Raw genomic sequence first — 20,224 nt, 5'->3', positions numbered from 1 at the left:
CTGGAATAATGGGGTAATATACGGTTTGCATCCCGATTTAGGCGCCGCAAGGCAAAAAGTAAGAATTTTGTTTGGACCGATTCAATGCGGTCCGGGTGGACTGCGTATTGTGGACTCCAAACAGGTGATCCGTACTCGAGAATCGGACGGACTAACGAAATAAATAAGATTTTAGTCAAGTAAGGATCATCAAATTCCTTAGACCACATTTTTATAATACCAAGAACACCCCTGGCCTTATTGACAATAGACGAAATATGGTCAGAAAATTTTAGTTTTGGGTCCAGAAGAACACCAAGATTATCAACTCGTGTTATTCTGTTCAAGGAGCACTTACTTAGAGTGTAAGTCATGCGTATTGGGTTGGCACGACAAAAGGTCATAACTTTACACTTGGAGCCATATTTGAAATCGATCTAGATCGGATTGTAAGTCTAAATGGCACGTCCTTGTACTGGAGGTATAATTTAACATCGTCAGCGTACATAAGTACACGCGAATGTTTTATTATTAATGGGAGGTCTTTAATAAATAAGGTAAAAAGAAGCGGACCAAGATGGCTCCCTTGTGGGACACCGGATGTGACTCGTAAAATACGAGATAAAGAATTTTTAAAGAGGACTTGTTGTGTCCTGCCATTCAGACAGCTTGAAATCCAATTTAGAAGATCAACAGGGAAACCTAAAAGATCAAGTTTTCTTATTAGAAGGTAATGATTAACAGAGTCAAATGCTTTACTAAAATCAGTGTAGATGACATCTGTTTGAAAATTATTTTTGAAACCCTGTGTGACGAAAGAAGTTAGCTCCAAGAGGTTAGTGGTTGTTGATCTGCGTTTCATAAAACCGTGTTGACACGGTGATATGATTGATCTACAAAGGTGCTGCAAATGAGGAGTGATAACATTTTCAAAAAGTTTTGGGATAGCCGACAATTTAGAGATTCCTCTGTAATTGCTTGCATCCAGTTTGCTACCTTTTTTATGAAGAGGAATCACAAAGGACTCCTTCCATATATGAGGGAATTGTGAAGATTCCAGAGATAAGGTAAACAGTTTCAGTAGAGGCTTGCACAAGGCTGAAATTCAGGACTTGATACAAGACATAGATCCAACAGTCGACCAAGAGAGTTTCGAATAAAATTAACTTGCGACGACGATAAGTCGAGCAGGCCATCAATAAAGTCATGTTGTGCTAAAGGTAGAAGGATATTCGATTTTTCTACTGCAGACCAAGTTGTGCCAGCTATATTAAAATCACCTAGAACTACCAATTGGTCAGACAGTTTATTTTGAGATGAAATGGATAGCTATTATATGGGATGCAAATGAAAGACTATCACAATACAATTTTGTTAATTAATACGCAAGCCTCTAACATTGTGATAGGAGATAGTAAGATTTGTTGTTCATTTTTTGAAGAAGAGGAAGAAGATGAAGAGGCGGATGGTGCAGTGTTCTGGCCACGTGAGTAAAGTTTAATTCCCACGGGCCCCGTTTTCCCATTTTTGATCTTAGCTTCGAACTCTTTTACCACCATACTATCCGGCCAAAAATCACCCTAACATATGGTCGAAAAAGCTCGTATGGGACAGTTATCTTGAAAGATGATATGTCCCTAGCGTAAGATAAGTTAAATTTTTCCACTTTTATATTATCGGCTTTTGTTTTATCTTGTATATAAGACAATACATCAATGTTTGATCAGGGGAAAGCCGAGAAACGAAAATTTGTTTCTTTAGTGGAACCACCGCGAGGGGTTGCAGGCCCTGCAGATTGTATTTCTGAAGTGCCAACTTGTGCCGGTAGTCCGGACTCGATGTTCCCTTGTAGTGGTAAGCTAATCGGGTCAGGTTGTATCACTGGTTGAGAAACCTGTGCAGACAATTCGGAATCGGATTGATCGGATTGCTCCGAATCTTTTTTAGCTACCGTTCTTAGCAACATTTGCGGATTTGCTGCGATTGACAACTGATCAGTTCTGGAAGCCTGTTAATCATTTGCCCGTGGTTGCGGGGCGTTCGCCTTAGGCAGCCTACCTTTAATAGTTTAAGGCCATTAAACTGTGAATTAAGCGCGGAAGGAAGATCATCGGCTCGACGAAAACTATCTCTAGCTACGCCAAAACTGTTGATCAGTTCTTTGAAGCCACCTTTAGTTTGGCGCATAAACGATTTCATCTCGTTCGCAACCAAAAGGCAAGCATCACAACAGTAATTTAGGTTTTTACCCTTTGCTAGGTCATCACTTGTTCGGCCATTAAAACCAGCGCACTTAGTGCACCATTCTATCACATAGCCAAAAAATCAATTTTGGCTGCTCTGGTTTTATAACCTTGCAGCAATTTAAAAAAAAAAATGCAGACAACATTTAGACTAAAATCAGACTATTGTGCACAAAAACACAAGATCAAAGCTGATCAAGCGAGCTGTTAAAAGAACCGCACGAGATCAGTCTGCATGCTCAGAAATTTTAGATTTTGTGTGGGAGAGCGAGAGAATAGGTGCCCAGTGCAGTTTATGTGCATACAAAAAAACCACATCAAAAAGCACTGCTAACAACGCACGGAAAGGAGAGTAAACAAAACGAAAAATGCAAGACTTAGTTTATTTGTTTAAACTACTGCACAAATGACAAAGAATCACTCGCGACGCGAACGAATCTTTAATAATTATGTTTACGATATATGATAATAAAAGAGAATTAATGAAAAACCTCGGCTGGTTTGACAAACACAAAATAAAAATCGGGGCGCAAAAAAAACGACCGTTCGCTTTGAAGTATGTTTCCAATTTATGAGGCTGTTTGAGTGTGCAGTAAGTCAGCACATATATTTTTCAGCGATGTCCTGGAGTTTCCTCTTTTGCGCACGGATCGCTCGTATCCAAGGTCCAACCACGTTAGTTTACGGTGAGTCCTCTTTATGATCGTCCAAAGTCCGCAACATTGCCGTTCGACCTCTGCGACCTTGGCCGGCTCGAGTCTAGGTCTCTAGTTTCCGTTTGACCTGGCTGCCCTTGACTCCACTCGCACTTCAGTCGCCGTAGCTGTCGCTATGCAGCTCCCCTGCACTCGGATTTGTGGGTAGTTTTAGAAGTCCCTACGGGCTTCTAGAAAATTATCGACCTGTGAAACTTGTGTCTGCTTTGTTGGGTTACTTTTCCTTTATATTTGGGGATGTCTCGTCAACAATGGAAGCTTGCAATTTATTAATTATTACTTGAATTGTTGTTTCATTCTGTACCCAGTTCGAAGTGGTGCAAATCAATTTTGATTTTAATATTTGGACTGCAATGTCCTCATATGAACATTTTGAAAGGGCCACTAATTTGGTCTTCTGCAATTTCTAATTCTTCGGGTAATACTAATACCGCTGCACTGCGGTCCAGAATTCTATTTTTTTGGCATAAAGTCTAAAAATTGATCTACAGAATTGAAACTTTGTACATTTTGTTGTTAAATCACAAATAGTTTACATAAAAAAGTCTGTCCGACCACGCCCTCTCTTACCTCCCATATTAACTACTGCTATGACTCAGGAGTCAACGAAATTTGATTGATTTTGAAATAAAAGTGTGTATTGTTTTAACAATAATCGCCCTCTTCTTCTTCTAGTTCTACATTATAAATAAAGTATGACAGAAGTTACAAATTAAGATTGATCAGAAATTGGTGTCAATGGTGCTTCAGTTTCAAATTTCAGCTTGTAAGCATTATGACCAGTTGTCCCATCAAATCCGTAGCGGCAAATTAATTTGATTGTAAAGATATCTGGAAATTGCTTGAAATCATCAGATTGCAACTTAATTAATATTTGCGCAGTGTGATCCAAGAGATTTTGTAATAGCACTTGAGCAGTGTTTTCCATTACTTCTATACCCTCTGGTCGGCACTGTAATTTTGCTTCGATCACCTCATTATAAGTTTTTCTGGTGTTATCTGGTGTTTTTAAAGTTTCTTTAAGAACAAAGGCAACGTCCCTCTTGCATTCTTTTCTAGCAGAAACAGTTGCTGCATGAATCAAAAGACTTGTGTCGTGATCAATTTCACTTGCCAGATTAGATGCAAGTTTCCTTTTTAATCTTTCTCTTGCATTTTGTTAAGATAAGTTTCGGCGTCCGGAATAAACGTAATCTGAAACTTAACTTATTTGCCGATTGTTAAGCCTCCAAATGTTTCTTTCATCTTGATTGATGATCCTAATTGCGCTTTGGTTTCTTCCAACCATTTAGGATGATTCGAAAAGAAAAAAGAAAATCATCTACGTGAACGAACAGGCACTGACCTTGCTGAGTCCGATTTCCTTTAGCTTCTCTGCAATCTTGCAATACCAATGGGGTCCCGATTGACGAAGTCTGTTTAGGCAATGTGCTTTTTCATTGACTTTAAGAAATGGTGTGGCAATTTATAAGCACCGTAGTTAATATTTAAATTAACATTTCAGTTTTATTTCAATATATTTTGAGAGTTAAGTTAAAAGTGTATCACAGCAATACCGGTGCGATCAACACTTAATTGGTAACTGAACTTGCTAAGCAGAAGGCAAATGAGCAAGTTTTACAGAATAAAAATTTAAACAGCTGTGCTCGCTCTCTATTGAGAGAGGATCATAGCACAAACTGGAATGCAAAATCTATTGCTGCACAGAGCAATGTATAAGAGTGATAAATAAAACACCTCAAATTTATGATGAGCTGGCTGCATAACCAAACATCCTCCCCCGTTGGAGAACACGGGCTGACAATATCATTCTGTTTGGGTAGATAGCAAAGTTTAGAGACGGCTCTATTAAAGATTCCAGTGCCAGTTTTAAGAACAGCAACTCGTGCGACGCTATCGGGTCCAGGGATCAAATTGTTTACTCGAGCTAGTGGCCCTGAGGGACGGCAGGCTTTCGTCTTTTACTAAAACGACATCATCGATTTGAACGCCTGTCTTCTCTGCTCGCCATTTGGAATATTGCTGAAGAAGCGTTACATATTCACATCTCCACCGGCTCCAGAATATTAGCTGGTAGTAGGTGATTCGCTGCCAGCGATCCAATCGGTTGAGATTTAATTTGGTTAGATCAGGCTCAGCAAACAAGGGGGGCCGTGCCTAAGAAGTGCGTACTGCGTGTACTTCAAGGTCGTCAGAGTGTTTTGAAAGAGGAAGAAAAGGTCTTGAATTAATTATTGCCGCAATGTGGCAAATGAGCGTGCGCAGGTCATCAGCGGGCAAAACGGCAGGGCCAACAGCTCGGTAAAAATTATGCTTTCCTGTTTTTACAGCCGCCTCCCAGAGGCCACCAAAATGCAGCGATCGAGGAGGGATGAATCGCCATTCAATGCTATCAGTCAAGCAGAAATCATGTTCTGCAGTTTGATGTGATGTGTTCAGGAACAAACGCTCGCTTCCGGTTGTCTGGCGACCGCCAATGGGCCAGAACTGCAGAAGAATGGAAGCGAGTTGTGCCCGAGGTCCAGAATGCAGATTGCGACGATGATAATCGAGAATAATGGCCCGAGTGACTGGGTACTGACATGGCAATATTAATGGATGCTGTGCGTCATAGTCCAACGATGAGTGCTTCAATCTGCCACCAACTCTCATGAGTCCAGAGTTTTCAATGATGGGTGCGAGGGATGCAATTGAGCTTGATGATTTTACTTGTCGACTGTTGAGCAGGGCATTATAGTCCTCGGTGAGGCATGCCATAAGTTTCATGCCTCCGGTGTGATGATCAACAGTCAGGCTGGGTTTCCTGATACGATAACGAAATTTGAAGATGGATCCAAAAACATGCTTCAATTTTTGACAGGAGTTGACAAATTTACAACTGTCAAACTGCCGACAAAATTACAACTGTCGATGTCGCCAGGGGTCTTGAGAGTGATGGGGGGACCGAGGACCGAGCGCTTGCTGGATTTTAGAACTGCTTTTATGGGCGATGTGGAGAATAGCAGAACATCCGAAATTGAATCCCAGGCGATACCAAGGGTTTTGGGAACGTCGCTTCCATCATCAAATTTGAGTCCTTTTCTGAATCGGGAATCTGCTTGAAAGTACCAGGATCATTTGAGCACCATTTTCTTAATTTAAAATGTCCTTTATCCAGTAATCCTATGGTCTGTCGCATGATCTCCAAGACTTCTTCGGTTGAGTTACCTCCTGTGATGAGGTCATCGACATAAAAATATCGTAGAAGAATTTAAGGGCCAATTGGAAACGACGTTTTTACGTCTTCTGCTAGCATCTGCATGGTTCTGACAGACAGAAATGAAGCTGGCTTTGTTTCGTACAGCCAAAACGACACGAATTTGGCGGTAGGCAAAGAAGAAACCGAAAACGAAACGATGGCAAGCGAAAGGGGGGCATCTGCCGCTATGCGAATAGGCTTGCGATAAACAAAAAGTAGCTAGGGCGAAAAGTGCAGCCACTTATGTACACACAAAAATGCACCGAAATTAATAAAACTGTTTTTTCTTAGGCACTGAGCTTTTTCATTGACTTTGAGAAATTCCACAATATCGATTTCGATTCCACAATCAATTTCGATAACCCAGAAGAATTATGAAATTTCGTCTTCGCTTTCACACTAGCTGAGTAACTGGTATCTAATAGTCGGAATTGTTCCTTTTTTCTTTTTTACATAATCCTACCTAACGGTTGGCCTTACGGCCCATACTTCTAATCGGGCAGATAATTTTATAAGTTTTTGTCTTAATTTTATATATAGAAATAATTTTTGCTGTTGTTTTCCTTGGCCCTGCATCAGCAGGACGCCTCCGACACTAGGCGCTTGCTGCTTCTGATGTAGTTGTCCGAGGCCTATAGTCTCAGGCGGTACTGGTGCCGGTCATCGCATAGGTCTATTGTTGGACCGGGTGAAACCAGATGAGCTGAGATCCAACGTTGGATCTTCTAATCCTTCTAATTCTGGCTACCGATTTCCAGACGCATTTGAAGGACCTGCTTCGCGTAACACAAAGCATGAAATCAGCTGGGTTAACAATCGGCCTAAAAATCCAAGTTATAACGTAGCTCGGGTTTATAATTGGACGTGAACTGCTGCGCACGGACCCCGGGTGATTTTAGGCGATCTAGAGAATGTCATACACAGCTGGATGGTATCGTCGCTTCGTAAAGAACTTCGCTACACTGACAGCACCACTACGAGGCCTTAAAGAAACCCAAAAACACAAAGTATGACTTGAATCCCAGCGCAGCACTAGCAATAGACGATCTGAACGTGGGCCTGACGATCGCAAAGGTCCTGGTTCATGCAGAATTGAAAAAACATTTCTTTATCCAGCGCGGCGCATCTCTCGTTGTCGTTGGGGCGGTACTGTTTCAACGGAACCAGGATGGCGAGAAGCAGCCGATCGCGTTCTTCTCGGCCAAGAAGAATAAACACCAGGTCAACTACACTGCCACGGAGGAGTGTCTGGCAGCCATTCTAGCCATTCGGAAGTTTCGGCCGCACGAGAAAGTTATGCCGTACTGTGCATCACGGATCGCGCTAGCCTAAAGTGGTTGATGATGATGAGTGGTTGAAAAATGGTGATGTTTCAGATACAAGGGTACCATTTGAGCATCGTCCGAATTTGCTGCCGAAGACTGTCAGGAGTTAGAGCAAGAACTTGAAAATAATGGAAAGAACCCAAAGTGGAGAACGGGCTCACCTTAGACCCCACGGCCGCCTGTGGTGGAATGGCAAAGACACTGGAGATCCTGAGACGACACTCCTATAGGCCAGGGAAGATCATCCAGGTGAGGAAGTTCGTTCGAGGATGTGAAATGTGTAAGAAGACACCAAACTTCAGGATCAGTGGGGCATTAAAGGAAGAGTAGAATCTGAAAGTCCAATTCATACATCGGCTTTTTAAAAAAATATCCGAGGGCAAAGAACGGCAAAGCATGGATATTTATTGTACTGGATCATTTCTCAAAATCCATTTTTACTGAAGGCTATAAAGGATGCGACGGCGCCAAACGTAGTAGATTTTCTGGTGTTGCAGTTTTTTACAATCTCGGTGTCCCTGGAACTGTACATTCAGAAAATGTAAAATAGTTCACATCTAAGCCGCTTGAGAAGTTGATCGACGAGTTCTGAATCCAACACATCAATTTGCCGATACTCACTGCAGAGCAACAGAGCAGATTGCTGGCGGCAATCCGGACCTTCTTGGACGAGGATCAAGAGAGTGGGATGGCTGTCAGTCAGGAGAAGCTCCATTCTTCTGTGATCTGGAGAACGGAAGAACAAAGTATATAATGTCAAGGAACCGAACAAATATACTTCCCGTACAGCGTGGGCATCACGTAAGGCGCCGTTTAACTGCTTGACTACATCAGTGCCGTGTTGATTCTTCCAAGCTACTAATTATTTAATCGTTATGCCAAAACACAGTGTATCGCTTTTCGAAAACTTTAGTAAGTGTTGCAGGTGGTTTCGATGATGATAGGGCCATATCGATAGAGCGATGGCTTTGGTGGCGCCCCATTTGCACAAAAGAGCACTTCCTAAGTAAAATAAAGCCTAAAGGTTGCTATAAACGGATTGCGCATCAACTGGAGTCATTGGAAAATCTTACACACAAAGTACATATTCGAGGCTACTTTATTCAGCTGTTTCATCGCAGGCAACTTCTACATCAGCGAGAACATCAACTGGGGCCATATATCCACCATGGTGTGCTCTAGCAACGGTCCGCCAGATACGAGCGCCACCATCACTCAGCTGCGGTTGTCCAAACTCCTGACGAATATTCTGGATTTTTACTCAATAGCTAAATGGACGCGGACGCACGTTTAAAAAAGACCAAGTCAAATCCTCATTTTCCCAAAAACTTTATAATATTCTAAATTTATTTTTATCACAAAAAAATATACATAAATTTAATCACTAATAATTAAATATTTTAAAGTATTTCAAGTGTTTGGCTTTTGGAAACTGTCAAATTCAAAAATAAAAAATTGGTTTTTTTGTTCTATGAAAACTTATACTTATAAATAATAGTTAGACAAGCGGTTTCTAATAATCAAAACTATGAGTTCCTTCATTACATTGAGTAGAGCAATGTTCCATTAGTGATGGCAGGAGAGTATCCGACGAAGGCTGTCTAAGAAAAATAAGCAGCTTAATAGTAAAATTTTTTAAAATCTGAAATAATTTACCTGGCTGTTGACATATGATATGAACCAGGTGCTGAATTAGATCGACCTGCGCGTATGAACCTTTCAATCCTCGAGCAGCCCGCGAGTGATGATGATGTTCCAGAACATCCTTTTACAAACGGGTTGCCAAATGAATGCTTTTTTAACATTGTTTTAATTAATATAAGTGTGTCCAATTTAGGAATGCTGCGCACGACGGAGTCTATATCTTCGTCGTCTACTTGTACCAAGCAACAATTTTCTTCTTCGGTCGGCAAGGGATAGTCCCCATCAGAAGTTACCCATTTACTAGTCTAAAAATAAAATTATTAATAGCAATACAAAAAATCAGTTAGTTTAGCACCTTTAACTGGGGAATAGTAATTCTCTGCGTCGGATTCTTTTCCAACATTTGAACTATGCAACTTTTTAAATTTTCAGTTACTTTGTGGTTTTCTGGAAATTTGACAGAATCTTGTTTAATTTTTTCATACAGTAAGGGTACTGAATCAGCTAGAAACGGCACATTTCCGAATATTAAGGAATATAGAGTAGCGCCTAAGGCCCAGACATCTGCCGCCCTGCCACAATATTCGTTCTAAATAAAAAAAATGTAATGAAGAATGCACGTAATTTTCATTGTTAATTATTTGTTATCTAAAAAAAAAACTGTATACCTGTCCAGGGATAAGAGTTTCAGGAGCCCTGAAAGCTGGAGTTCCAGCCGTTGATCCATTACTTATTGTTGCATCATCTCCAAGGAACTCATTGCATACGCCAAGATCAGCTATTTTTACATGTCCAAATTCAGTTAATAATAAATTTCCAGGCTTAATGTCGGCATGGATAATTTTTTGATGATGCACTGTTTGTACAAAACGATCAAAAATAATACATTTTAAAATAAAAAACGAAATACAAATACCCGTATACACGAAGATCCGTTTCAAAGATATTGCCGAGGAAGACAACATTGTGTCTACAAAGTTTTTATATTTGTGGTTATAGGGTGAGGCGTGCCCAAAATATAAATAGAAATTTTCAAGGCATGTAATATAAATAAATGTTTTGTTTTAAATGTTTTAAATGTGAATGTTTTAAGGGCGTAGAGATCCGAAATGTTTGATGTGTATGGATCGGTATTAGCAAGAGCAAAATAAAATAAATTTAACAGTGTGTTGGGATGACGATCACATAAAACTATCACGTAACCGTGTGGGAATAGAAATAGGAATTGGCAAATACCATATTAAAATGAAAAAAAAAATCCAAACAATTTTCAAAATTTTGGGCGTTATTGGGCAGTTTGTGGGAGTTGAAAGTTTATGGGAGCATGACATCATCAGAAGAGAAACTTGCGCTGCGTCTATGCCTCTGGAACCCTCTCATGCTAAATCTCCACTTTCTAGCTTTTATAATTCCTTAAATTCATACGGACGGACAGGCAAACAGACGGGCGGACATAACCCGATCGACTTGGCAGGTGATCCTTAGCTAGAATATTTATTGTTCTTGTACATTAAAAGAGCTTAGTAGGAAATAAATTAAAAAATACAAAACAAGATCGAGTTCCCCGACTATCAGATAACGAGTAATAAAGACGATTTTGGCTGGCTGGACGTGGCCAAAGTGTTTTTGGTATACAGATAAAAATGGGCAAGAGAAACAATTAAACGAAGAAAAATCTAAACGAACTTGCACTGCGTCTATGTCTTTAAAATCTTTATGCTTAATCGATTTCTGTTACATACCAATCTAGTATACCCTTTTACTCTATATTTATACCCGTATAGTAAGCCACTTTATACTGCATAAACTACATATTAACTCCTATGACCGGTTGCAACATATATAGGCATAAGTGCTTTTGGAGAATCTAACAACTCTTCTTTTGCACTTATAAAGATCCATTAGTCGGGGTCGGGATACCATTTTTGCTTTTGTGTATATGTGAGATTTGAATGAGGAGGGTTTTCTTTGCGGCATAATCCTAGAAGGGTCATAAGTTGCCCCTCCAGACATTTCATCCGCGTTGATTGAACCAGAAAATTGCTTCAAATTTTCAACCACGGTTGGTGTTCTAAAAGGGCATTCTGTGTCTCCTATGCGTTCTACTTTATACCGCGCATGTTTTTTAACAGCAATTATTATTATTTTCGATTGAAACTCTTTTTTTTGCTATGTTCTACTCACAATATTCCAATCCAAGTAAAGACTCCCGAAATATACTCCAAGCCCTTTTTTCAGACAAGGGATTATCTGTTGGAATCCTAAGAACTTCACCTTGTTTTACCAATTCAAAAACCATATATAATGAATCTTCAAGTGGGTCATCCAGCACTTCTACCAACTTTACGACGTTTGGATGATCAAGTTTCTTTAAAACTGCTATTTCTCTGTAAACTCGATCTAGAGGTGATGTTGCTTTCCGAGGTCCTCGCCGCATAAGACCAGCTTGACGCAGGAGACGTTTTTTTGAAAGAATTTTCATTGCATAATGAGTGGAATCTTCTTCGGAGTAAGCCAATTTAACGAGTCCGTAGGATCCCTAGAAGTAAACAATGATGTTTAATATTTATGATTTATAAGAATATAAAAACGTTTTCAAGGAACTGATACATAGATTGATGATTTTTTTAATATACCTGTTACTCGTAGAATAATATCCCAGATTCGTTGAAAAGTATGTAACAGGCAGAAAGAAGCGTTTCCGACTACATAAAGTATAAACATATATTCTTGATCATAATCAATAGCCGAGTCAATCTATCTATGTCCGTCTGTCCGTATAAACGTTGAGATCTCATAATATATAGATATAGGTATAAAAGCTAGAAGTTTGGGATTCAGCATACAGATTCTAGAGACAAAGAAGCATCCAAAGTTTTTGACCCATGTAGTATACTAGAATAATAATTATTCAAGTGTCTTTGGTCACGCCCACATTTTTAAACAATTTTTGCATATTTTTTCATAATTTAGTCTTAAACTAGTCTTGTAAATTTCTATCGTCAAACAACTCTTTGCCACGCCCACTCAACGCCATAAAGCCTCCAAGCCGGTCACGCACACAATTTGGACATTTTCAAAATTTTTTCTCATTTTATTACCCAATATTTATCGATATCCCAGAAAAATGATGAAACTTAGCATTCTCTCTATAAACCTTTCCAACAATTGTATATCTTTAAGGACCTTACCGTCGGTCCATAGATTGAAATATTGGTTAATTGATACTAGTATATTAGTTCTTGATGTTTCTGCCATTCTCTTTTTATTTTTAAAATGGTTATTTTTTTAGAGTTGTTTTTTTTTCTTTATCGTCAAATATACAACTTGTGGAATAGCAACATTGAAATATACGTAAGAGATTAACATAACGCTCACAAAGCAATGCTAGCTGACAGTTTAGTCATAAAGCAGCACAGATAGATGAATTATTACAATTCTTTATTTTGAAGAACACCCATTATTTAATTTTACTTGACTTGACCTTTTGATCTAGATTTATTGACGTTCAAGACTCGATCTCGAGCCTTCTAAATATGGACTTTGGACTTCTAATGAGCTTTTGGAGTTCGTTCTCTTGAATGCAAGTGGATTGTCTCTTGGATACAAGCACTCTTAGATTTTTACGATTTTATTTATTGAAATTCAAAACTTGTGGGCTTGGAATGTGGGAACATGCTCATTTGACAAAAAAAGTTTGGGGTTTTCGGTTACATTTATTAGTTGTAGTAGTTTATTTTAGTTGCTTAGACAAATTCACAAAATTTTGCGAAACTTGCAGATCTCCATTTCTTCACTGTACCTAAGGTCATAGTGTCAGATAATCAGGGAGGTCTTCTGTGCCCTACTACGTTGAATTATTTGCGAACACTGCAAATAGAAGTATACTACACTCCAACACAGAAAATATTTTCTTCGACCGATCACCCAAAATCAATTACCAAGACCTGTCGGATTTTAAACCTCAGAGCTTGGAGGACGTGAGAGGCCAATAGCAACCATAACTAGATCAGGAAACACACCAAAATCTTTGATCTGGGCGATACGGATTATATTGCGATCAAACAAATCAAGACTAAGGAGAATCCCCGATTTAGCTCTGAGGAGGAGCAGGAGAATGGCCGCGTCCCTGTAAAAACTATTAGGAGTTATTAACAAAAATAACTCAATTGGCTAATCGAGAGATCGCGGCCGTGGCCCTATTCAGCGTTAAAAATGTGGCATCACGGAACACGGATCAACAAATCCGCATCAACGCACGGCTCTTCGATGATACGCACGAGTCAATTCAGCGAGTTAACAATGTCATCACCAAGGTCAACGCGATGACTGTGCTACATAAATCAATCATTCTGGCGAACTAAGTTGCAGCGTGCCAACTGACCAAGACCGGCGTGATCGATTCCGATTTTTTAGACCATGCGGAGATCGAGTCGATATTATAAGAAAGGGGTGGCCTCCAATACCCAAACGCAATAGAAGCCGTGGAATTTTCTCGCCTATCTATCCTCCAATATCCAATGGCTCGCTACTGATCTACTTCTTGGCCTTGGCTAAAGTAGCAGACACGATCAAGCACCTTTACCAGACAGTTCACAATAGAAAACAAGTGGTGCCAACGAAACATATGCAGACCTGGGCACATTGGCAGCACATCTGTTTGCCAGGAAGAATATCTATTGAAACTGGAGGAAGACGGTAGCATACCTAGATAGCTAGATAGCTAAGACGCAACCATATAGCTTCAACGCTGGTTGATGACGGTACGCTTTTGCTTAGCAAATTCAATGGCACGGTTTCAACATCTTCGCAGAAGTACCACCTAACTGGCTCTTTTGTTATCCAATTCGATAACGGGCGGTCACGGTAGCGAACCGCACCTATAGCAGCCACTCGACGCATGATCTCATGACAATGTCGCAAGTCACGGCAAGACTCCGGTTTCAGCAGAATATCACCAACATTGTACAGAGTCGCTGGGCCGGCGCTGCAATCACCAACATTGTACGGAGTAGCTGGCTCAGCGCTGCTACAACAACAAGAGTCACGTTGTGGGGTCAGCGTTCTTGCAGCCGAGCAAAGCTTGACCCGCTGGGCGGGTTGGCCTGCATTCAAGAATCTGGAGCCAGATCACGAACACCACAAAAAATTACCACAACTAAGAATTTTACAATAACGAACACTATAACGTTTACACCTGCAATTTCACAGCGAGGGGCGTTGCCATATATAATATACATATAATATAATATATATTATATAATATACATATAATATAATATATTATATAATATACATAATATAATAATATACATAATATAATATAATATAATAATATACATATATAAACGGTAAAAATCTCAAATCTGTATGCTTTAGCGCAACCTTCAACCTATTATAGTTCCTGAGATCGAGACGTTCATACGGACGGACAGACAGGCGGACGGACATGTACAGATCGACTCGGCTATTGATCCTGATCAAATATATTTATACTTTATATGGTCGGAAACGCTTCCTTCTGCGTGAAACATACTTTTCAATTACAATTGACGATATATTTTGGGTCGAAGTCAAAAGAGACATCCAAAATGAAGATGTAGAAGAATTAAAAGAGATAAATATTTTTATCTTTAAATTCCAATAGTTTTTAGATGAGTTAGGTGAATTGTTCAGTGTTCGTAAGTGTTTTTAATATTTGCACCACAACGTATCTTATTTATGTGACGTGCTCTTTTCGCTTTATACTCCTTGTTATGGACTAACAAGGGCTTATCTCAAGGTAATTTCTTTGGAGGACTTTGTTTCAACATCCAGTTTCTTTTCCGTGATATTGGTTAATTCCATAATTATCTTTGGCTCCGATATGGGAAGCCAATATCATTATAGGGATTCCAATTTAGCTCAACATCGTCTAGTCCTGTCGATCATAATATCTTGCTCCTAACTTTCCCGGGCACTATTACTACGATGATATACTATTTTAATATATCTAGGCTGGATATGTTTTCTGGCGCATGTATTCTACTATCAACTTCTTTTGACCTCGTATTTTCTTTATGTGTGTATGGTTTACTTTGCTTACGCTATAATCGAGTTCCTCGACTATCATATACTCAGCGTTCTTGTTAGCATATCGATTGAAATATAAATTATAAATTTAATTAAAAACAAGAGAGAATGCTATATAGTTCCCCGACTATAAGACACCCGTTACTCAGCTAGTAGATAAACGAATGCGAAATTACATAATTTTTCTGGGATATCAATAAATATTGGTCAATAAAATGAGAAAAAATTTTAAAATTGTTCAAAAATACGGTCGTCATAGTTTTGGGCAAAAATTTCGCAACGAGATGTGAGCAATTTCAAAAATTAATAACGGATCTCTTTTCTCACAGTCTTGTGCCCGTAACCCACGAATAACTTCATCAGGCCCGTCCGCCAACTTTCGGAGGTGGATGGAAAGAATGAAGCGTTATATAACCGTTTAAAAAGGATCGGATTATTAGAGAGGGCTTGTAATATCGCTGATGTAGCCGCTGTCAAGCTTCACGATAGTTCTCATTGGTGATAGCAATATGTTTGAGTAATGTACAATCATCGCAGGACAAATATTATTTTAGGTAATGAAATCGTTGACAGTCAGTAAAGCTCACATTGGTCGTCCATTAAAAGATTTAGTCCTCATAATTCCCGGAAAAGTTGGGAAGTTTAATTCGCTCAAACCCACCTGGCTTCTCTGCGGGGTATTTTGAGTTTGAATAACGGTCGGGGTACAATTGGTCTTACCCTTGCCGTAATTCTACGTAGAATGACATGTAGAGTAATGCTTCTCCTCATATGGAGCAAAGTCGTCGTCAGGGTTTTCCCAATCTTGTTCCTCATGGAAGGCATATAATTGTCTTGCAGGTGCGCAAAACGAACTACTAATGCTTGGACAAATCAAAAACTTGATGGCATAATTATACGCACGAAAAATTTTGCTCCTCTGTTAAATCACACTCCGCATGGCGGACGAGAATAGGATACGATTCTATAGATCACCGTCTACAAAACCGCAATAAAGTACCATTATCGAAAATCAAAAGAGATATGCGGCCGACCGGCATCGAAGGACCAAAAGTTTCTGTTTATAAGTAAAACGCCAGCAGTGTTTGACTTTGGTGGCCGCGATGCGCATGTTTGTATTGGGAACAAAACTGTGATTGACTGAAGCGGTGAATGTATCATACGATGCTTATGCTACAGGTTTTTGAAAAGTACCTTGGTAGCACTATATTCTAAATAACTTGAAGCTGATATTGAAATGTAGGTTGGCCTGAGACATTCGAGAGTCTTGGCGTAAGCCTAAAGGAAACGAAACCGCTATCAATACAGATATACATATGTATATTCTTACAAGGAATAACTTTTTATTTAAAACTCGGAAAATGATGAAAGCCAGTCTAATTGTCATACTTGTGTTAAAATTATTGTGTCGCACATTTGAGATTTGTCTCATATTAAAATGGCAAATACACAGAAAGTAATCAAATTGTTTAATTTTAAAGTTTATTCTAAAATATCTTTAAGTTAAAATGAATGAACATGAAATAATATGGTATGATGGATATAATTGCTTATTCCAACAATTTATATTACCTGTCCAATTTGTTCCATTAGTCTATATTGGTTTAACTGAAGAAAACTTCCAGATTTATCAATCGATATCCTTCTAGACTCCCGAAAAGCTGGTTTCCGTCGACTAGATCGAGGACTACTGAAAGGAGTACTATAAGGGCTATACGGTACATTCGGGTAGATAGGACGAGTCTCATATAAGATTTGAGGTTTTGATGCCGTATTATGTTGAGGTGGTTCATTAGAAACTTTACAAGGATACCTTTTAACGCTTTCATAATCTAAGCACTTTTTCATTTTGTTTGGCTTATTCGATTCGGAATCGACTACGCATTTATGGATATCAGTACAAAAGTTTTCATGTATGTGTAGACTACATACTTTATCAGTGCACAATTCCAGAGAATGAAATTTAATAAACATTGCTTGCTTATCCAAGGCATTTCTTTCCTTAGGACTTGTATTTAAATTTGTATATAAACATTTATTGGCTAAATTTATTTCAGAACATTTTTCAAAATTTTCTACAGACTGGGATTTTTTAATATTCTGAACTTTATTAATATTTTCATATGACTTCCTTAATTCATCTGATATTTGTTTAAAAGTTTGTTTATCTTTCGGAAAAGTGTGATCGTGAGGTTTAAGTTCTCTCGAAACATTTATTGAAGAATTTTCTGCAATTTGAGTTTCTAATGACAACCCCACGATATTGTTTTCACATTGTAATTGATGGTCTGTACAGCGACTTTCATTAACAGCCAAAAGTCCACAACTAGCTTTATTTTTATGAAACTTTGAAGGAAATGTATCCTCAGTTTTTTTCTGAAAATCAACTTCTTGGCTGTTGACTTGCTGAGACTTTGTAATTAATAATGGATCTGTTAAATCCATTTTTTTTTATTAGTGTAATATAATTGTTTTGATGTTGTACGTGATAAAATCCTGCAAACAGAAAACCAATTTATCAATTTTATATATCAGTTTGATCAAATGCTGCATTAAATACTAATACTTTTGTTCGAAACACAAAATCCTTCAAACAACTCCGTAAATAGTAAACTATAACTAAAGACCTTCTTAGGCGGATTGATTATAACAATCAAGATTATACATAATCAAGCACTGGTCTTTTATAAAAGTATATTGAAATATACATTTAATCATGTAACATTTCACTGACACTTTTTAAAGTAAGTGTGGGCTAGAATGGACGTAGCAATATTTGCAAACAAATATGTGCGTTTATGACTCTGATAACTGCATGCTTAATCTCAACTCTAGCTTTTAAAGTTTCTTAGATCAAGGCGTTTATACGGACAGACGGACATTGAGTCGGCGAACTCGACTCTAGAATTATCTCTTGTTTTCGTTTCGTTATAATAAAATACAGATGCGGCACATAATAGACACATACGGTTAAATTAATTTTTATTAATTGTGTAACTTTATTATTTGTCTTGCAAATTTATAGCGGTATGCAAAACATTTTTTTGACACGCGCATTTTAAATTCCACAATCCGCCCTAAAGACCATCATCCACGCAATTGAATTTTTGTATATTAATTTTTTTTTTTTTTTGCTTTTTTCTATTTTTTTCTATTGATATGCCAAAAAGAATGTTGAACCTTCTCGTTCGCACTCCCACTAACTGACTAATGGGCATCTGATAACCGACTATCTAAGTCGGCAAAAAATCAAAAGAAACTTTACATTTGTGATGCGACACAGAACATGATAACAATAAAATTAGTAAAAAGGTATGAGCCAAAGGAAAATAAATGAAATTTTTTTTACTTTACGGTTAATTGGACGTGTGGTCCCATATTTACACTAAACTAAAAGATACTCCCAATTCCATAGGACATGACGAGTAACTAAAAATGATCATTCCTTATTGAACTACAGTTCTTATTTATGTACCAAAATATTTAGGAGATCTTATCAATGTTGTCTCATTTGTCATCATATGCACATCATCTTATATACGCAAAAGTCTATTAGCATAGGCTCCCGTTATTCGTAGAGTAAAACTATACTAGAAGGAATCTTTTCCCACGATATAAAGTATATATATTCTTGATCAGGATCAATAGCGGAATCGACCTTGCCATGTCCATCTGAACGTATGAACTTCGAGATCTCAGGAACTATAAAAGCTAGAATGATGAACTATGTTTCTAACGCCCTAAAACTGTCCAAAACTGCCACACCCACATTTTTCAAACATTAAAATCTTGTATGTTTCTATCGCTTTGTTCAAAAGCATTTTATTCAACAATATCTTTTGCTATCGCAGAAAAATTTTTAAATTTCGCGTTCGCAATCACACTAGCTGAGTAACGGGAATCTGATAATTCAAAATTCGGCCTGTTTGTGGGCATATGTCAATCTGAAACAAACGGCTGGATCTAATTCATATGACTCTAAATCCCAATCTTTACTTTCTGTAGGTTTCACAGTCTTGAAATCTGATCGTCCATGCGAACCAAAAACTGACAGACGGACATGGTCATATGTACATACACTAGAACTATTTCTTTAAGAGCTATGGCACTGGTTAAATATCCCAGGAAAAGTGAATCTGCCGTGTATGCACTTTGAAATGTTCGTTTGAATTTATTAAATTTTCAGATTTTACTTAATAATGTCCACATGTGCACTTTATAGACATATGTATGTATGTATATATGTGTGCATGTGCAAACGTTTGTGCAGTAACTATGTATGTATGTGTGTACTATGTGTAACTATGTACATATAATTTATACAATATACTTTAAATGACATTTTATATTAAATGAATTTTACTGAGTAATTTTTGTGCTTTTTCTATTTATGCACATATGTACGTACAAACATATGTATGTAAAACTCCTACAAATAATTTTAGTAGACTACAACAATTCTTGTTACACACCGATTGTATTTATAAACCAGTTACGTCATTATTGCGCCAATATACAGATGGCATCTGCATTTCGGTTACATCTCCCTTTAATTCGTTCTTCATTTAACTTCATAATCACAACTACACCAATAGAGAACATTATATAAAAATTACTAACTGGAGGAAAAACATCTAAGCTTTAAATAAAAGACGAATTAAAAGTTTCCCATTGCAGCTTTAAAAGCTCTTAGTCGTATCGATAACTAAGTCGATAGCTGGAATAATAATATTCCTAATATATTATATATTATATTATTATATTATATAACCACCATGTATATATGTATATATGTATATATGTATATATGTATATATGTATATATGTATATATGTATATATGTATATATGTATATATGTATATATGTATATATGTATATATGTATATATGTATATATGTATATATGTATATATGTATATATGTATATATGTATATATGTATATATGTATATATGTATATATGTATATATGTATATATGTATATATGTATATATGTATATATGTATAT

General features: G+C 37.8%; 1 protein-coding gene across 4 annotated transcripts, besides 18 other annotated features; it reads right to left on the bottom strand.

Annotated features, from left to right (window-relative positions):
- Positions 1-2,778: part of a mobile genetic element that runs on past the window's edge.
- Positions 2,779-2,852: 74 nt separating this feature from the next.
- Positions 2,853-3,098: a mobile genetic element.
- A 45-nt stretch (positions 3,099-3,143) lies between these two features.
- Positions 3,144-3,330: a mobile genetic element.
- Positions 3,331-3,374: 44 nt separating this feature from the next.
- Positions 3,375-4,174: a mobile genetic element.
- Positions 4,175-4,694: 520 nt separating this feature from the next.
- Positions 4,695-5,326: a mobile genetic element.
- Positions 5,327-6,271: 945 nt separating this feature from the next.
- Positions 6,272-6,300: a mobile genetic element.
- Positions 6,301-6,531: 231 nt separating this feature from the next.
- Positions 6,532-6,607: a mobile genetic element.
- Positions 6,608-6,625: 18 nt separating this feature from the next.
- Positions 6,626-6,680: a mobile genetic element.
- Positions 6,681-7,871: 1,191 nt separating this feature from the next.
- Positions 7,872-7,956: a mobile genetic element.
- Positions 7,957-8,815: 859 nt separating this feature from the next.
- On the bottom strand, positions 8,816-19,914 carry CG17698 (uncharacterized protein). Of its 4 annotated transcripts, NM_001043168.2 has the most exons (8): positions 19,690-19,914; positions 16,790-17,713; positions 11,330-11,684; positions 10,062-10,115; positions 9,814-10,001; positions 9,501-9,734; positions 9,158-9,450; positions 8,816-9,102 (listed from the first exon to the last, which is right to left on the bottom strand). In NM_001043168.2, the coding sequence occupies exons 2-8, from the start codon at positions 17,660-17,662 to the stop codon at positions 9,015-9,017; spliced, it is 2,085 nt and encodes a 694-aa protein (NP_001036633.2). In that variant the 5' UTR covers positions 17,663-17,713; positions 19,690-19,914; the 3' UTR covers positions 8,816-9,014. The 4 variants fall into 4 exon arrangements, with proteins under 4 accessions (NP_001036633.2, NP_001262237.1, NP_001036634.1 ...); NM_001275308.1 differs by lacking the exon at positions 9,501-9,734; NM_001043169.2 differs by lacking the exon at positions 10,062-10,115.
- Positions 11,806-11,942: a mobile genetic element.
- Positions 12,246-12,291: a mobile genetic element.
- Positions 12,572-12,802: a mobile genetic element.
- Positions 12,911-14,065: a mobile genetic element.
- Positions 14,511-14,688: a mobile genetic element.
- Positions 15,318-15,456: a mobile genetic element.
- Positions 15,517-16,296: a mobile genetic element.
- Positions 18,029-18,119: a mobile genetic element.
- Positions 18,810-19,127: a mobile genetic element.
- Positions 19,915-20,224: the final 310 nt, after the last annotated feature.

Source organism: Drosophila melanogaster, chromosome 3L, assembly GCF_000001215.4.
Source record: "Drosophila melanogaster chromosome 3L".
NCBI lineage: Eukaryota > Metazoa > Arthropoda > Insecta > Diptera > Drosophilidae > Drosophila > Drosophila melanogaster.
This window is presented reverse-complemented; position numbering and strand designations above follow the sequence as displayed.

Excerpts from the sequence above, each read along its gene's own strand:
- CG17698 (NM_001043168.2), bottom strand. The coding sequence starts at position 17,662 with ATGGATTTAACAGATCCATTATTAATTACAAAGTCTCAGCAAGTCAAC. Across the intron at positions 11,685-16,789 it reads TAATGGAACAAATTGGACAG|GGATCCTACGGACTCGTTAA; the intron begins GTAATATAAATT and ends GTTTACTTCTAG. Across the intron at positions 9,735-9,813 it reads AAACTCTTATCCCTGGACAG|AACGAATATTGTGGCAGGGC; the intron begins GTATACAGTTTT and ends TTTTTTATTTAG.